Here is a 15,888-nt window from a genome sequence, read left to right on the forward strand (position 1 = left end):
TTTGACAAGTGTTTATTTTAAACCTACTGTACACTAAGCAGGAAGCCCTGGCAGGGTTGTGGTTAAGAATTGTTACAGCTGCTAACCAAAAGGTCAGTAGTTCGAATCCACTAGGCATTCCTTGGAAACCATACGGTTGCAATTATTCTGATGATTAGACACTGTCCTAACTTTCAAGAATGCACATAGTAGTGGGAAAATTCACAGATTTCAGCACAGCGTGTTAAGAATGGTGGGTTTGGGAAGAACAACTATAAGGTGTTTATGGAGACACAGGCAATGGATACAAAACTTACTGCTGTGTTAGGTAAGTAGGGAGTTGGTTTTGGTTGTCATTGCAATGTGCTACCCACAAAGCTATTTACATCTGCATATGTTATTTCATTCCAGCCTCACAAGCACCCTCAGAAAGATTATTATTACTAAAGAGGAGCAGAGAAACTAAGTAGCCTTTGGTGGCAGTGCTGACATCTTGTAAACACCTAGCATGCTGCAAACTTGGTAATCAAATCCTAGCTAAGATGGGAGCATGGGATGTGTAGGTGACAACGTGGTAGAGAAAAAAGATACCGGGATGAGAGAGATCAGCATCATGTAAACAAGATGGAAGAACAAGGCTAAGATTCACTCGCCCAGAAGGCCAGACACAGTAAAACCTGATTTTTTAAATTATTAGTATTATTCCTATGTGATTTCTCTTGGTGCTGAATTTTTCTCAGACATGGTCTTTGGCAAAGGTCATACATCTTAATCCCACAGGATTTCAGCTCACTGGTTAAGGAACATTTTTGCAATAGCTTAAATCCTTATATCATTTTCATTAAATGCTGGACATTTTTCTAAATGCTTCAATAGATTAATTCATTTGTGGTAGTTAGTTGCCATCTAGATGATTCTGACTCATTGCTATCCCATGTGTGCAGAGTAGGCTACTCCATAGGGTTTTCTAGGCTGCGAATTTCAGAAGCAGATTGCCAGGCAAGTCTTTCAAGGAACCTCTGAATGGTTTCAAACTGCCAACCTTTCAGCCAACTTTTTGGCTAGTAGTTGAGTACTTAATGTTTGTACAACCTGGGGACTCCTATTAACTCATTTAATTCACTAGCTCATTTAATTCATTAACTCATTTAATGCTCATAAAAACCCTATGTGGTAGACAGGTATACAGTGAAATTCACTAGCTCATTTAATTCATTAACTCATTTAATGCTCATAAAAACCCTATGCGGTAGACAGGTATACAGTGAAAGAAACAGTATATTTGCAGATGAAGAGACTTAAGCATAGAGGAATTAAGTGATTTTCAGATCTAGTAAGTAGTTTGAACTGAAACTTGAAACTGAAACCCAGAGATTCACACTCTGCCCTAAGAAAACATCTATGGTGATACCTTTGAAATTGTATTTTTAAAAAAAGAAAAATTAAAACACGATATTTTAAAAACACACAGAAATAAAAAATTTTAAAACCAACTTTCTTGGAGTATACCTATGTATCTGTTTGACTGAGGGTAATGGTTCTGTAATAATGCTAATAATAGTTATTATTTCACACTGTTGTTGTAGTTAGATGCTGCCAAGTAGATTTTGACTCATAGTGACCCATGTGACAGAGAAGAACTGCCCCATAGAGTTTCCTTGGCTATAATCTTCAAGGAAGCAGATCTCCAGGTCTTCCTTTCTCTGAGCTGCTAGGTGGGCTCAAACCAACCTCTTAACTGTTTGTGTCACCAGGGCTCCTTATTATTTTACAAAGAAAGGGAAATGGGTTGTACAGGAATAAAGGTGACAATAACACATAAATAGACTGAAATGCCATAAAATATTCCAGATTCAGATGCAATAAATCTGTTTTAAGCGCCTCCTGTTTGTCTCACCATTGTCTTCTTTCTCCCCACCACTCCTAACATCTGAGCTTGCTAGTGACAATGGCTTCAGTATCTCTGACTTTCAATAAGGTTGTAGGTGTCGGAAAAGGTTGTAGGTGGTGGAAAAGCAAAAGTGGATAGATGACTAAGGACAAAAGAGTCAGAATTTAAGAAATGTCAAACTACCCTTCCCTTTTCTGAGAAAAGCTAAATCTTTACCTGACTTTTTGTCTTTTGTACTGATTTACTCTCCCAAAATGAGAAAAAAAATATGACTAAAACAGGAAACTTTCATTGGTGTTGAAGCAATGATACAAAGGTGGTTCTGGTTGAGGAAGAACGTTGCGGCATGTCTCTTTTAAAGTTTAGAGGTAGTATTTTGGGTCAGAAAAGTTGGGTTAAAATCCCTGCCCTATCGCTTTAAGCTGTGTGATAATGTAAAGTTTTTTGAGTTTGGTTTTGTAACCTGCTTTCACCCAGGTTTTCACCTGTGAAAGAAAAGAAAAGAAAGCATTGTTGTCATTATGTGGGTGCTTTAAATTTTCCTTGAAGGTGAAATAACATACTCTCTTAGCCAACTTCCAGCTCCAGACTTGGATATTTTGTTAATGTAGTCTTCTTTTCAAGTCTGTCCTTTGTGTTTTCTCCTATAGATCTGGCAGGAAAAAAAGAAAGAAGCAACTGAAGAATGAGAAACCATACAGCAATAACAGAGTTTGTCCTCTTGGGATTGTCAGATGACCCAAAGCTTCAGATTGTGATTTTTGTCTTTCTGTTCATCACCTACATGCTCAGCATCACTGGGAACCTGACCATTATCACCCTCACCCTGCTGGATTCCCATCTCCAGACCCCCATGTATTTCTTCCTCAGGAATTTCTCCTTATTAGAAGTTTCATTCACAACTGTCAGCATCCCCAGATTCCTGGGCACCATTATTACAGGAGATAAAACCATTTCCTTTAATAACTGCATTGCTCAGTTATTTGTTTTAATTCTCTTGGGGGTCACTGAGTTTTACCTTCTGGCTGCCATGTCCTATGACCGCTACGTGGCCATCTGCAAACCCCTGCATTATGTGACTATCATGAATCGCAGAGTCTGCGCACTGCTTGTCTTCTCTTCATGGCTGGCTTCATTCTTACTCGTATTCCCTGTGCTCATGTTGCTGTTAAAGCTTGATTACTGTAGATCTAACATTATTGACCATTTTACCTGTGACTATTTTCCCCTGCTGCAACTTTCTTGTTCAGACACAAAATTCCTAGAGATGATAGGTTTTTCCTGTGCTCTGTTTACTTTAATGTTCACGTTGGCATTAGTAATTCTGTCTTATATATATATCATCAGGACAATTTTGAGAATTCCTGGTACTAGTCAGAGGACAAAGGCCATTTCCACATGTTCTTCCCACATGATTGTCTTATCTATCTCTTATAGTAGCTGTATTTTCGTGTATGTTAAACCTTCAGCAGAAGAGAGGGTGTCTTTGAGCAAAGGCGTAGCTGTACTAAACATCTCAATAGCTCCCATGCTGAACCCTTTTATTTATAGCCTAAGAAATCAACAAGTCAAGCAAGCTTTCATGGACTTGGCAAGGAGGACTGTATTTTTCACAAGCAAATCAAAAGATGTGGTGTCATGAATAGAGGCACACAGAAGGGCACTTTAAAAATAAACATGAATTTTAAGTATCCTGTTCAAATCAAAATGGCCTCCCTTTCATTCATTTTCTTGCATTCTTTTTTTTTATTTTTCTCTAGTAATTCACAGGGATATTTGTTTAATATATTTCTCATCTCCCTAAAATAATTCTTTCATATCTTTCTGACTCCCTCTTCTTCTAGACAATTTTATTAACCATAATTTTTTCCACAATAATTATTTTGAAAAGCAAAATTATGTTTTGAGTTGTGGTTAGGAAAACAACAATCCCAGAAATATAGGAGCCACTCTAAAAATATTGATATGATATTTCACTTACTATACACAGAACATAATTTTTTCATTTTTATTTATTTTTGACAAGAATTTGCTCCACCGTCTTACAGTTTCTCTAGGAAATATGGGTGTAGGTGATTCCATATCATTTAAACAAAAATACAAATGCATTTGTTTGGAAAGGCAAAAAGAGAAAAATTATTCCTCACTTTAATATGAGCATACAATTTACATATTAATAAAGCAGCGCAGATCATTATCAATATGTATTTCTTTAGGTAAAAATAGACCTCTTTCAAATCCTATAACCTCTTTCAATAAATAGGTAGGCAGGTACATACATATATACATGCAGGCATGCATATGTACATATATACACAGATGCTGTCAAAAAATACTGAATGGAGAGGTAGAGCCAACATGGAACCCTAGACAGACACATGATACTGTCCTTCTGCAGCAAAGATGTGACAAATTAAAACAGATACAAACATCAATACTGGAACCTTAAGCATTGAATGAAGCGATAAAGAACTAGATCAGACTCTGAATGGAAGAAAAAAATGACCAAAAACAGAATGAGGAGAGATATGGAGTGGAGGTCACCTGCCAACTAACATGGCTTAGCTTTGCCATCTTGGAGCACAGCAAGCAACGACCCTGGGCAGGGAGTAAGAGAAGGCAACTCCACGGAACTCCCAACAGGAGACACAGCACCTGGTAACCAGAGAAACATGCTTTCAACCCCTCATCTTTCTGCCCTGTATGCCACACCAGGCCACTCTGTCTGCTTGGCTGGAGAGCTGCTGGCCTGCCATCACCCCTGGTCTGCCCCATCCCCTCCCACCGGCTCATGTCGTGCCATTTTTTCCCTTTCTTCCTCTTTTTTCTCCCTCTTGCTAAGCTCCATACATCACCTCCACCCCTTCATGACAGGCAAAGCTGCACCTTTTTGGCTAGAGAGCTACTGGGGTCCCCCCCCCAACTACCAGCTCTTACCACACCATTTTTCTTTCTTTCTTTTTTTAACCTTCCTTTTCTTTCTTCCACCCACCTAGCCCTATACAGACCTCTACCCCTTCCCACCAGGCCACACCTCACCATCACAGGTAAAGAGTAACCTAAAAATGCAGCAATGGCAACACTAATCTCATATAAAATAGGCTTTAAGATAAAATCAACCAATAAAGATAAGGAAGGACAGTATATAATGATTAGAGGTACAATCCACTAAGAAGACATAGCCTTAATGAATATCTATGTACCCAACAGCAGGGCTGCTGTTATATAAAACAAACTCTGACGGAACTGAAAACATATATAGACAGTTCCACAATAACAGTAGGAGACTTCAACACACGGCTTTTGTTAAAGGACAGGACATCTAGAAAGAAACTCCGCAAAGATACAGAACATCTAAAGGCCACAATCAACCAACTTGACCTCATAGACATATATAGAACACTCCACCCCACAAGAGCAAAGCATACATTCTTTTCCAATGCATATGGGACATTCTCCAGAATAGACCACATTTTAGACCACAAAGCAACCCTCAATAAAATCCCAAACAATGAAATATTACAGAGCAATTTCTCTGATCACAATGCCATAAAAACAGAAATCAATAACAGGAAGACCAAGGAAAAAAATCAAATACAAAAAACTGTACAATATCTTACTTAAAAACAACTGGGTATTAGAAGAAATGAAGGAGGAAATAAAAAATTTCTTAGAATCCAATAAGAATTTAAACACATCATACCAAAATCCTTGGGACATAGCAAAGGCAGTACTCAGAGGTCCATTTATAGCAATAATTGCACACATCAAAAAAGAAGAATGGCCCAAAATCAAAGAGTTGGCCCTACAACTTGAACAAATAGAGAACAAGAAAAGAATTCCACAGACACCAGAAGAAAGGAAATGAGATAGATTAGAGCCAGAATAAATGAGAGAACAGAAAAACAATGATAAGAATCAAGACCAAATATTGGTTCTTTGAAAAGATCCACAAAATAGACAAACCGTTGGCCAAAATGACAAAAGAAAAACAGGAAAGGAAGCAAATAACCCACATAAGATATGAGATGTGGAACATCACAACAGACAGAACTGAAATAAAAAAGGGCCATGACAGAACAGTATGAAAAATTGTACTCCAACAAATTTGAGAACCTGGAGGAATGGAGAAATTCTAGAAATACACTACTTACCTAAACTAACACAAGCTGAGATAGAAAATCTTAACCACCCCCCCCCAAAAAAGAGTCTTGGCCTGAATGGCTTCACTGGAAAATTCTACCAGACATTCAGAGAAGAGCCCACAGCAGTACTACTCAACCTCTTTCAGAGCATAGCAAAGGATGAAATACTCCTGAATTCATTCCATGAAGCCAGCATAGCCCTGATACTAAAGAAAGAGACACCACAAATAAGAAAATTACAGACCAAAATCTTTCATAAATACAGATGCAAAAATTCTCAACAAAATTCCAGGCAAAATAATTCAGCATATCAAGAAAATAACACACCATGAACAAGTGAGTTTCATAAGTTATGCAAGTATGCTTCAACATTTGAAAATCAGTCAGAGATTAGACCCTTGGGGGATATATCATAGCCAATTTCCCCCCACCCCCAGTCTGTAGGTTCTCTTTTTACTCTGAGGAGCATAAATGTTTAATTTTTAATTATCTAGTTTCTCTTCTGGTATTTGTACATTGTTGGTTATGGTTTTTATCCTAATCATGCCATGTATTAAGGCCCCTAGCACTGTCCCTATTTTTTCTTCCATGATCTTTATCATTTCAGATTTTATATTTGTCCAATTAAAAAATGGGCAGAGAATATGCACCCACAATCCACCAGAGAAGACATTCAGGCAGCTAACAGACACATGAAGAAATATTCTTGATCATTAGACATTAGAAAAATGCAAATTAAAACTACATTGAGATACAATCTCACCCCAACAATACTAGTACTGATCCAAAAAACACAAAATGGCAAATGTTAGAGAAGTTGCAGGGAGATTGGGACTCTTACGCATTGTGGTGGGAATGTAAAATGATACACTTTGGGAAATGATATGGCTCTTCCTTAAAAAGCTAGAAATTGAGATATCATGCAATCCTGTAATCCCATTCCTAGGAATATACCCTAGAGAAATAAGAGCCTCCACACAAATAGACACATGCACACCCATGTTCAGTGCAGCACTATTCACAATAGCAAAAAGATGGAAACAATGTAAAAGCCCACCAAGAGATGAACAGATAAAAAATTATGCTACATACACTAGAGGAAATACCACTCAACGTAAAGAACAGTGATGAATCTGAACAATGTGAGTGAACCTGGAGGACATTATGCTGAGTAAAATAAGTCAGTCACAAAAGGACAAATATTGTATGAGACCACTATTATAAGAACTTAAGAAAAGGTTTACACACAGAAAAAAATAAAAATCTTTCTTTCACACTAAGACGTAAAAGACCTATACAAAGAAAACTACAAAACACCATTGCAAGAAACCAAAAGAGACCTACGTAAATGGAAAAACATACTTTCTCATGAGTAGAAAGACTCAACATTGTGAAAACATCAATCTTACACAAAGCAATCTACAGATATAATGCAATCCAGATCCATATGCCAACAGCATTCTTTATCAAGATGGAAAAAGTAATCACCACCTTTCTACGGAAAGGAAAGAGGCCCCAGATAAACAAAATATTACTGAAGAAAAATAACAAAGTAGGAGACTTCACACTACCTGATCTCAGAACCGACAGTACAGCCACTAGTCAAAACAACCTGGTACTGATACAATGACACAGACATACACGAATAGAATAGAATCAAGAACCCAGATGTAAATCCATCCACCTATGGTCAGCTGATCTTTGGCAAAGGATCAAAGTTCATTAAATGGGAACAAGGCAACTTTTTAAACAAATGGTGCTGGCACAACTGGATGTCCATCTCTAAAAAAACAAAACTGAACCCATCTAAAATACACCTATTATCCCCACCAGATTTGGAGCAAAGGAGCATGAAGAAAACCAAACATGCAAGGAAAGTATCAGTACAAAAGAATAATGGACCACATGAACCAGAGCCTCCATCATACTGAGCCCAGAAGAGATAAATAGGTGGTGCCTGGCTATCACCACCTTCCACTCTGACAAGGATCACTATAGAGTGTTTCGGACAGAGCAGGAGAAAACGTAGGATAAAATTCACAAAAAAAGTCCATATTTACTGGTCTGAGAGAGACTGAAGGGACCTTCAGAACTATGGCCCTCAGACACCCTGCTAACTCAGAACTGAAGCCACTCCTGAAGTCCACCTTTAGCCAGTGATTAGGCCTTTAAAAAAACAATAACACATGTGAGGAATGTGCTTCTTAATTCAATCAAATATAGGAGGCCTAATGGGCAATTCCTGACCAAAAGTAAAGACATGAAGGCAAGACTGAACGCAAAACATGGACAAATGGACACACGGAAGACTGGGTGTAAAGAGAAAGAAGAAGAGTGCTGACACATTGCAGGGACTGCAACCAATGACTCAAAACAATTTGTGGAGAAATTTTTGAATGAGAAATTTATTTGCACTGTAAACTTTCACCTCAAACACAGTAAAAATAGGAAAGAAATGCATATTAGATCCCTAAGATAAGTTCATTTACTGTTATTGTGTTGAGGAGCCCTGGTGCCAGAGTAGCTAAGCACTAGTCAGCTAACCAAAAGGTTGGTGGTTTGACTCCATCAGTCGCTGAGCGGGAGAAAAGTTGTGGCAGTCAGCTTCCATAAAGATTTACAGGCTTGGAAACCCTATAGGACAGTTCTACTCTGTGCTATAGGGCTTCTATGAGTACAAGTTAAGTTCTTTCTGAATATTAGTAGCTTTACTCTAGAAAGTTCTCCGCCTAGTTGGAAAGGTCTTTCAAAAGCTTCCCTGGAGCAATATGACCTCAGAGGCTGGAGGCTGAGGAGGCCTGATCCTGCCCCACCCTCCCTCTCTTTAGATTCATGGTTGTTGTTGCCCTTAGGCACCGTTGGGTAGATTCCAAATCATTGTGACATTATAAACCACAGAACAAAATACTGCCCAGTTTAGGGCCATCCTCACAATTATCATATTTGAGCAAATTGTTGTAGCCACTGTGTAAATCCATCTCCTTGAGGGCATTCCTCTTTTTCACTTTTCTACTTTACCAAGCATGATGGCCTTCTCCAGGGACTGATCCCTCCTAATAACATGTCCAAAGTATGTGAGACATAGTCTCACCATCTTTGCATCTAAGGGCATTCTGCTTGTGCTTCTTCCGAGATAGATTTGTTCACTCTTTTGGCAGTCCGTGGTATATTCAATGTTCTTCACCAACACCACAATTCAAAGGCATCAATTCTCCTTCGCTTTTCCTTATTCAGTGTTCAGCTTTCACATGCACCTGAGGTGATTGAAAACAGAGGCTTGGATCTGGCACACCCTAGTCTTCAAGGTGACATCTTTGTTTTTCAAAACTTTAAAGAGGTCTTTTGCAGCAGATTTGCACAATGCAACCCACCTTTTGATTTCTTGACTGCTGCTTCCATGGGTGTTGATTGTGGATCCAAGTAAAATGAAATCCTTGACAGCTTCGATCTATTCTCCATTTAACATGATGTTGCTTATTGGTCCAGTAGTGAGGATTTTTGTTTTCTTTATGTTGAGGTGGAATCCATACTGAAGGCTGTGATGGTTGATCTTCATTAGCATAGGGTCACTATGAGTCGGAATCGACTTGATAGAAATGGGTTCCTGTTTTTAAACCATGAAATATCCCCTTGTTGTGTTTGAAGGAACTACCTCTTGGTCTATGTACAGGTTTTCCATGAGCACAAAGAAGTTTTCTGGCATTTCCATTCTTCTCAATGTTATCCATAATTTGTTATGATCCACATAGTCAAATCCCTTTGCACGGTTAATAAAACACAGGTAAACATCTTTCTGGTATTTTCTGCTTTCAGCCAAGATCCATCTAACATCAGCACTGATATTTCTCTTTCTATGTCCTGTTCTGAATCCTGTTTGAATTTCTGACAGTTCACTGTTGATGTACCATTGCAACCATTTTTGAATTATCTTCAGCAAAATTTTACTTGCATGTGATATTAATGATATTGTTTGATAATTTCCACATTCTGTTGAATCACCTTTCTTTGAAATGGGAACATATATGGATTTCTTCCAGTCAGTTGGGCAGCCAGCTGTCTTCACAATTAATTGGCATAGGCAGGTGAGCACCTTCAGGGCTACAACTCTTTGTTGAAACATCTCAGTTGGTATTCCTTCAGTTCCTGGAGCCTTGTTTTTCACCAATGCCTTCAGTGCATTTTGGATTTCTTCCTTCAGTACCATCAGTTCTTGATCATATGCTACCTCCTAAAATGAGGAAACCCTGCTTGCTCAGGGGTTAAGAGTTCAGCTGCTAACCAAAAGGTCAGCAGGTCAAATCCATGAGCCACTCCGTGGAAATCCTATGGGGCAGTTCTACTCTATTCTATTGGGTCGCTATGAGTTGGGAGTGACTTGACAGAAACTTTTTTTTTTAAATGGTTAAATGTCAACCAGTTCTTTTTGGTACAGTGATTGTGTATTCCTTTCATCTTCTTTTGATGTTTCCTGTGTCCTTCAAGATTTTGCCCACAGAATACTTCAATATTGTGACTTGAGGTGTAATTTTTTTCTTAAGCTCTTTCACCCCGAGAAATGAGGAGCTTATTCTTCCCTTTTGGTGTTCTAACTCCAGGTTTTTGCACATTTCATTATAATACTTTACTTTGTCTTCTCGAACTGACCTTTGAAATCTTCTGTTTAGCTCTTTCACTTCATCATTTTTTCCATTTGCTTTACCTACTCTATCTTCAAAAGCAAGTTTGAGAGTCTCTTCTGACATCCATTTCAGTCCTTTCTTTCTTGTATTTTTAATCACCTTTTGCTTTGTTAGTGTATGATGTCCTTGATATCATCCTACAACTCAGCTGGTCTGTGGTCATTAGCGTTCAATTCTTCAAATCTATTCTTGAGATGGTCTCCAAATTCAAGTGGGCTATACCCAAGGTCATATTTTGGCTCTCATTGCTTTGTTGTAATTTTTTTTTCAACTTCAGCATGAACTTACAAATGACCAGTTGATTGTCTGTTTCAGAGTCAGAACCTGGCCTTGTCCTGAATGATGATATTCAGCTTTTCTACCATTTCTTTCCACAGATGTAGTCGATGTGGTGTCTGTGTTTTTCATCCAGTGAGGTCCACATGTATAATCACCACTTATGTTGATGAAAAAAGTATTATTATTGTTGTTTTCTAAATCAATCTGGGATAGTTATGAATATATTCAGAAATAAAAGACATTTTTCTAGCCATTTAGGATTTCACAGTTTATTATAGCTGACAAACACATTCATTATTTTCAAATCTACCCAGGAGGTATTTAATAAATATAAAAATAAAATGATTATGATAAATGTTGAAAAAACACATAAACAAAATTCAAAAACAGATGAGGAGGAATTTAATTTTAATTAGGGCTATCTATGGAATCCTGGTAGAGAAGACTGTATGCTTACAAAATATTAAGAAATGTATCTATATAACATAGACTGTTGAGAGAGTCCATACAGTATTGATATTGGTGCATAGTATACTGTTATTGGAAAACAGGCCACATTAGTCCAAGTAGAAATTATAACCATTAAGCAATAACTCCCCATCCTTTCTTCCCTTCAGCTCCTGGAACTCTCTAATCTACTTTCTGTCTCTATGAATTTGCCTATTGTACATATTTCATACAAGTGCAATCATATTTGTCCATTTGTATCTGGCTTATTTCACTTAACATAATGTTTTCAAGGTTCGACTATGTCATAGCAGGTATTAGAACATCAGTCTTTTTATGGCTAAATAATATTCCACTGTGGGTATATATCACATTTTGTTTATCCATTCATATGATGATGGATACTTGGGTTGTTTGCACCTTTTGGCTATTGTGAATAATGGTGTCATGAATATTTGTGTACAAATATACTTAACGGGTACCTGTTAAGCACATAATTTATACTTAACTTTATAAGTTCATTTGATTACATATTACATACATACATATTGTTATCAGACTTCATATATGTCTACTGTCAAAATATTTGGAAAACATAAAAATAACAATAAATAAAAATGAACAATAACCCCACTAACCACATTTCATGTAAGTAATGGGTAATCCATTGTGATATTCTTCATTGAATTTAAAAAGTTGATAAATGAATTCAAAGACCAGGATGAAAAGAATGATGGGCAAAATTGACACTCAAATATTGCCATCTGTAAGGAGAACTCAATAAATTATGTTTAATGTAATAAAATTTTTCTTAAAGATTGTGAGCATGGTGTTTAAAGTATAACTGTTTTTCTCAAAAACTGTGAATGCAGAAGAAGTACAACCAGAATGCTAATTAGAAGCAAGGATGGCAAGACTTCATCTCACATACTTTGGATGTATTATCAGGAGGGGTCAGTCTCTGGAGAAGGACATCAAGGTTGGTAAAGTAGAGGGTTAGTAAAAAAGAGGAAGACCTTCAACAAGATGGATTGACACAGTGGCTACAAGAAGCTGCAGCATAACAATGATAGTGAAGTTGTGTAGGACCCGGCAGTGTTTCATTCCGTTGTACATAGGGTCGCTATGAGTCAGAACTGACTCGATGGAACCTAACAACAGCAATTAAGGTTTATGAAATAACCATTTGTCTAGGTTCCAGCATCTAACAAAACATAAGGCTAATAAAACAACAAAAAGGCATACATCCAAAACATGTTTTTAATGAGGATGATGAGTTACAAATTAGATGAAGACTTCGACTTTTGCAAGAAAGTGCCTTTAATACTTATTTTATTACTCATGAAATATTAAATAATGATAAAATATTAAGTGACTTATTCAAAGAAGGAAATGGTAAGTAGAAGTCTGTGGGTTACAACGATGACCATGACTCCTCTCAAAGGAGACCTACTATGGACAGGAGTTAGCATGTTCCTGAGTAACTCGAGGAGGCCTTGCAGAATTCCCTCATGGTTCATAATAAAGCAGAGATATGGCCTGGACTTTGCCTGGCTCCCAGGAGATCACTGCACAGTCTTTGCTAAGGTTAAAACAAGCATGAATTAGCAAATTTTAGATGTAAGTAATACTACTGGGAAACTAGATCTGAATTTAAGTACATGCTCATAATACCTAACGTTGTCATATGTCTCTCAGTTCTCTCTTTAAATATTAGCTCCTAGAACTTGTAGATCAACCTTATTAAAGGGGATTGTAACTCTATGTCTTCTGAAAGTTTCTGACATTTCGTTTTTATTTCCTGGAATATTTGTCTGGAGCCATCATAATAGAGAAAGTATAAAATCAAATTTGATTAGTGTGAACTTTGCTAGTTTCTGGCAGGGATGCAAAGATTTGTACATTCTATCTTTCACAGCAGGCATCTGACTATCTAAAATGTGGAGGTAATAGCTGTCAGGATTTTATTAGACAGAATCTATGGAATAGTATATCCAGAGAAATGCTTGAAAAAATAGGAGCTGAGTAGATCAGGACAAATGGAAGAAGTTTTTTCTAAACATTTCTAGAATATCTATATGGATGAGTGCTTTCATAGAAAAGATAACTGTGGGACAGAATTACAAGGGAATAATACATTTTTCCATAAAGCTTAATACCTCAGGAAGATGAGTATTTATGTGGAAAATTCACCGAGCTACAATGCAGTGAGAAGGCTACTAAAATCTGAGGCAAGTAGTCACTTTTCCAATGTGTACTTTAGTGCAAAATGAAAAATAAATGCATTGTGTCTCTTTCATTTCAAAAATAAAAGTATTTATATATAAATACTTAAGTGCACATTTCTAGCAAGCCAAAATGATGTGGAGCATTAAAGATTATGATGGAATAACAAGAGACACCCATAAGTGAGTAATTTAATTTATTTGTTGAGTAAATAGCCTTTTTACTCTGTCCTGTAGGAACTTTATATAGTGTTCTTATATTATCTTGGCAATTAGAGCTGTAATTCTTAAGGATAAAAAATAAAACATAGTCACTAAGGCAATCATTAACCCTTTTCTTATATCCGGAAAAGAGTAATGATTTGTTACTAGCTAAATTTCATTTTTGCTTTTTTGATAAGATCAAGCTCATCCTTTTCTGTTTTTAGGAGATAAAATTGCCAAATAAATACATGTCTGAAGGAAAAGATCTTTGTACTTCCTGTGACTGTTTCAATAAAAATGTAATGATATTTTGCATAAATTGGATACAAAGTGCAAATTATTTATTTTATTCACCATCTCTCAAAGTTGTGGTTTATTGTGTGAAGATTTCCTACTACTGCATTAAAAAAAAAAACCAATAAATATGCATTAAAAATAATGCCAACTAGATCTTAGAAATAAGGAAAAAACTTTCATGGATTATATAGGGTTTTTTAGAACTATATTGATAATGGTGAAGTTGATCATGATGAATTATATTTTTTATGTCTTTCCCTTTATACTTTTTTCACTTATTATGTTTAAGAGAAAAAGAGAGAGAGAGAAATGAACAACCACACAGTGGTCACAGAGTTTGTCCTCCTAGGCCTTTCTGATGACCCTGACCTTCAGATTGTGATCTTCCTCTTTCTATTTATCACATATGTATTAAGCGTCACTGGAAACCTGACTCTCATCACCCTAACCTTCTTGGACTCGCATCTACAGACACCCATGTATTTCTTCCTGAGGAACTTCTCCTTCCTAGAAATCTCCTTTACGACTGTATGTATTCCTAGATTTCTAGGTGCAATTATCACCAGGGATAAGACCATTTCCTATAACAACTGTGCAGCTCAACTCTTCTTCTTTATTTTCATGGGGGTGACAGAATTTTACATTCTGACGGCCATGTCCTATGACCGCTATGTGGCCATCTGCAAGCCCCTGCATTACACAAGCATCATGAACAGGAAACTCTGCTCCCTGCTTGTGTTATGTGCATGGCTGGGAGGGTTTTTGACCGTTTTTCCACCCCTAATGCTCCTCCTCCAGCTGGATTACTGTGTTTCCAACGTCATTGATCACTTTGCCTGTGACTATTTTCCCCTCTTACAGCTATCTTGCTCAGATACATGGCTCCTAGAAGTAATTGGTTTTTACTTTGCTTTGGTTACTTTGCTATTCACTTTGGCATTAGTGATTTTGTCCTACATGTACATCGTCAGGACTGTTTTGAGAATCCCGTCTGCCAGTCAGAGAAAGAAAGCTTTCTCTACTTGTTCATCTCACATGACTGTCATTTCCGTCTCTTATGGAAGCTGCATCTTCATGTATGCCAATCCCTCTGCAAAAGAAAAGGCATCATTGACCAAAGGAGTTGCTATTCTCAACACCTCTGTTGCCCCCATGCTGAACCCCTTCATTTATTCCCTGAGGAACCAGCAAGTAAAACAAGCTTTCAAAGATTTGCTCCAGAAAGTAGTGTTTTCTGCAACTAAAGGAAATTAAGATTTTTTTTTCATTTTTATCAAAAATACAGACACATGGCTAACATGAGTAGGGATTGACGCCAATGGATTTGTGATTTTTGTTTTTTTTTATAAAGAACAATTAAATAAAAACTTGAAATTCCTAAATATTTGTACAGATATGCTTGCTCTTTTAAAGTCTCTTTTCCTATCATATCATCTGATCTGATATTTTCTTACATTTCCATGCCTGAGTTTCTCCAATGCAATGTTTATTGACATTTTAAAGCATAGTTAAGTTGATTTATTTCATTTAATTTGCTACAGAATTTTCTGAAAATCATGTTTTTCTTTAAGACATACACTAGGTTAAATGGAGTAAAATTGTTTTAGTTATATTTATTAGTTCGGCTTCTAAAAGACAGGTATTATTGCTTTGTACTTCAAACATAGTGTTTCAAACTTTGTGTAATTTCTTGTGTATTTTCAAGATAAATATTGATAATGTCTAAATGTTTATGGAATTTC

At 36.9% G+C, this 15,888-nt stretch overlaps 2 protein-coding genes across 2 annotated transcripts; both read left to right on the top strand.

Annotated features, from left to right (window-relative positions):
* Positions 1–2,555: 2,555 nt before the first annotated feature.
* On the top strand, positions 2,556–3,512 carry LOC126076350 (olfactory receptor 6C1-like). Its single transcript, XM_049884894.1, has one exon. It carries the CDS (start codon positions 2,556–2,558, stop codon positions 3,510–3,512), a length of 957 nt encoding a protein of 318 aa, XP_049740851.1.
* A 10,943-nt stretch (positions 3,513–14,455) lies between these two features.
* LOC126076351 (olfactory receptor 6C3) lies at positions 14,456–15,400 on the top strand. Its single transcript, XM_049884896.1, has one exon. The coding sequence runs from the start codon at positions 14,456–14,458 to the stop codon at positions 15,398–15,400; it is 945 nt and encodes a 314-aa protein (XP_049740853.1).
* The last annotated feature ends 488 nt before the right edge of the window (positions 15,401–15,888 follow it).

Source organism: Elephas maximus, chromosome 4 (genome assembly GCF_024166365.1).
Source record: "Elephas maximus indicus isolate mEleMax1 chromosome 4, mEleMax1 primary haplotype, whole genome shotgun sequence".
Taxonomy (NCBI): Eukaryota; Metazoa; Chordata; class Mammalia; order Proboscidea; family Elephantidae; genus Elephas; species Elephas maximus.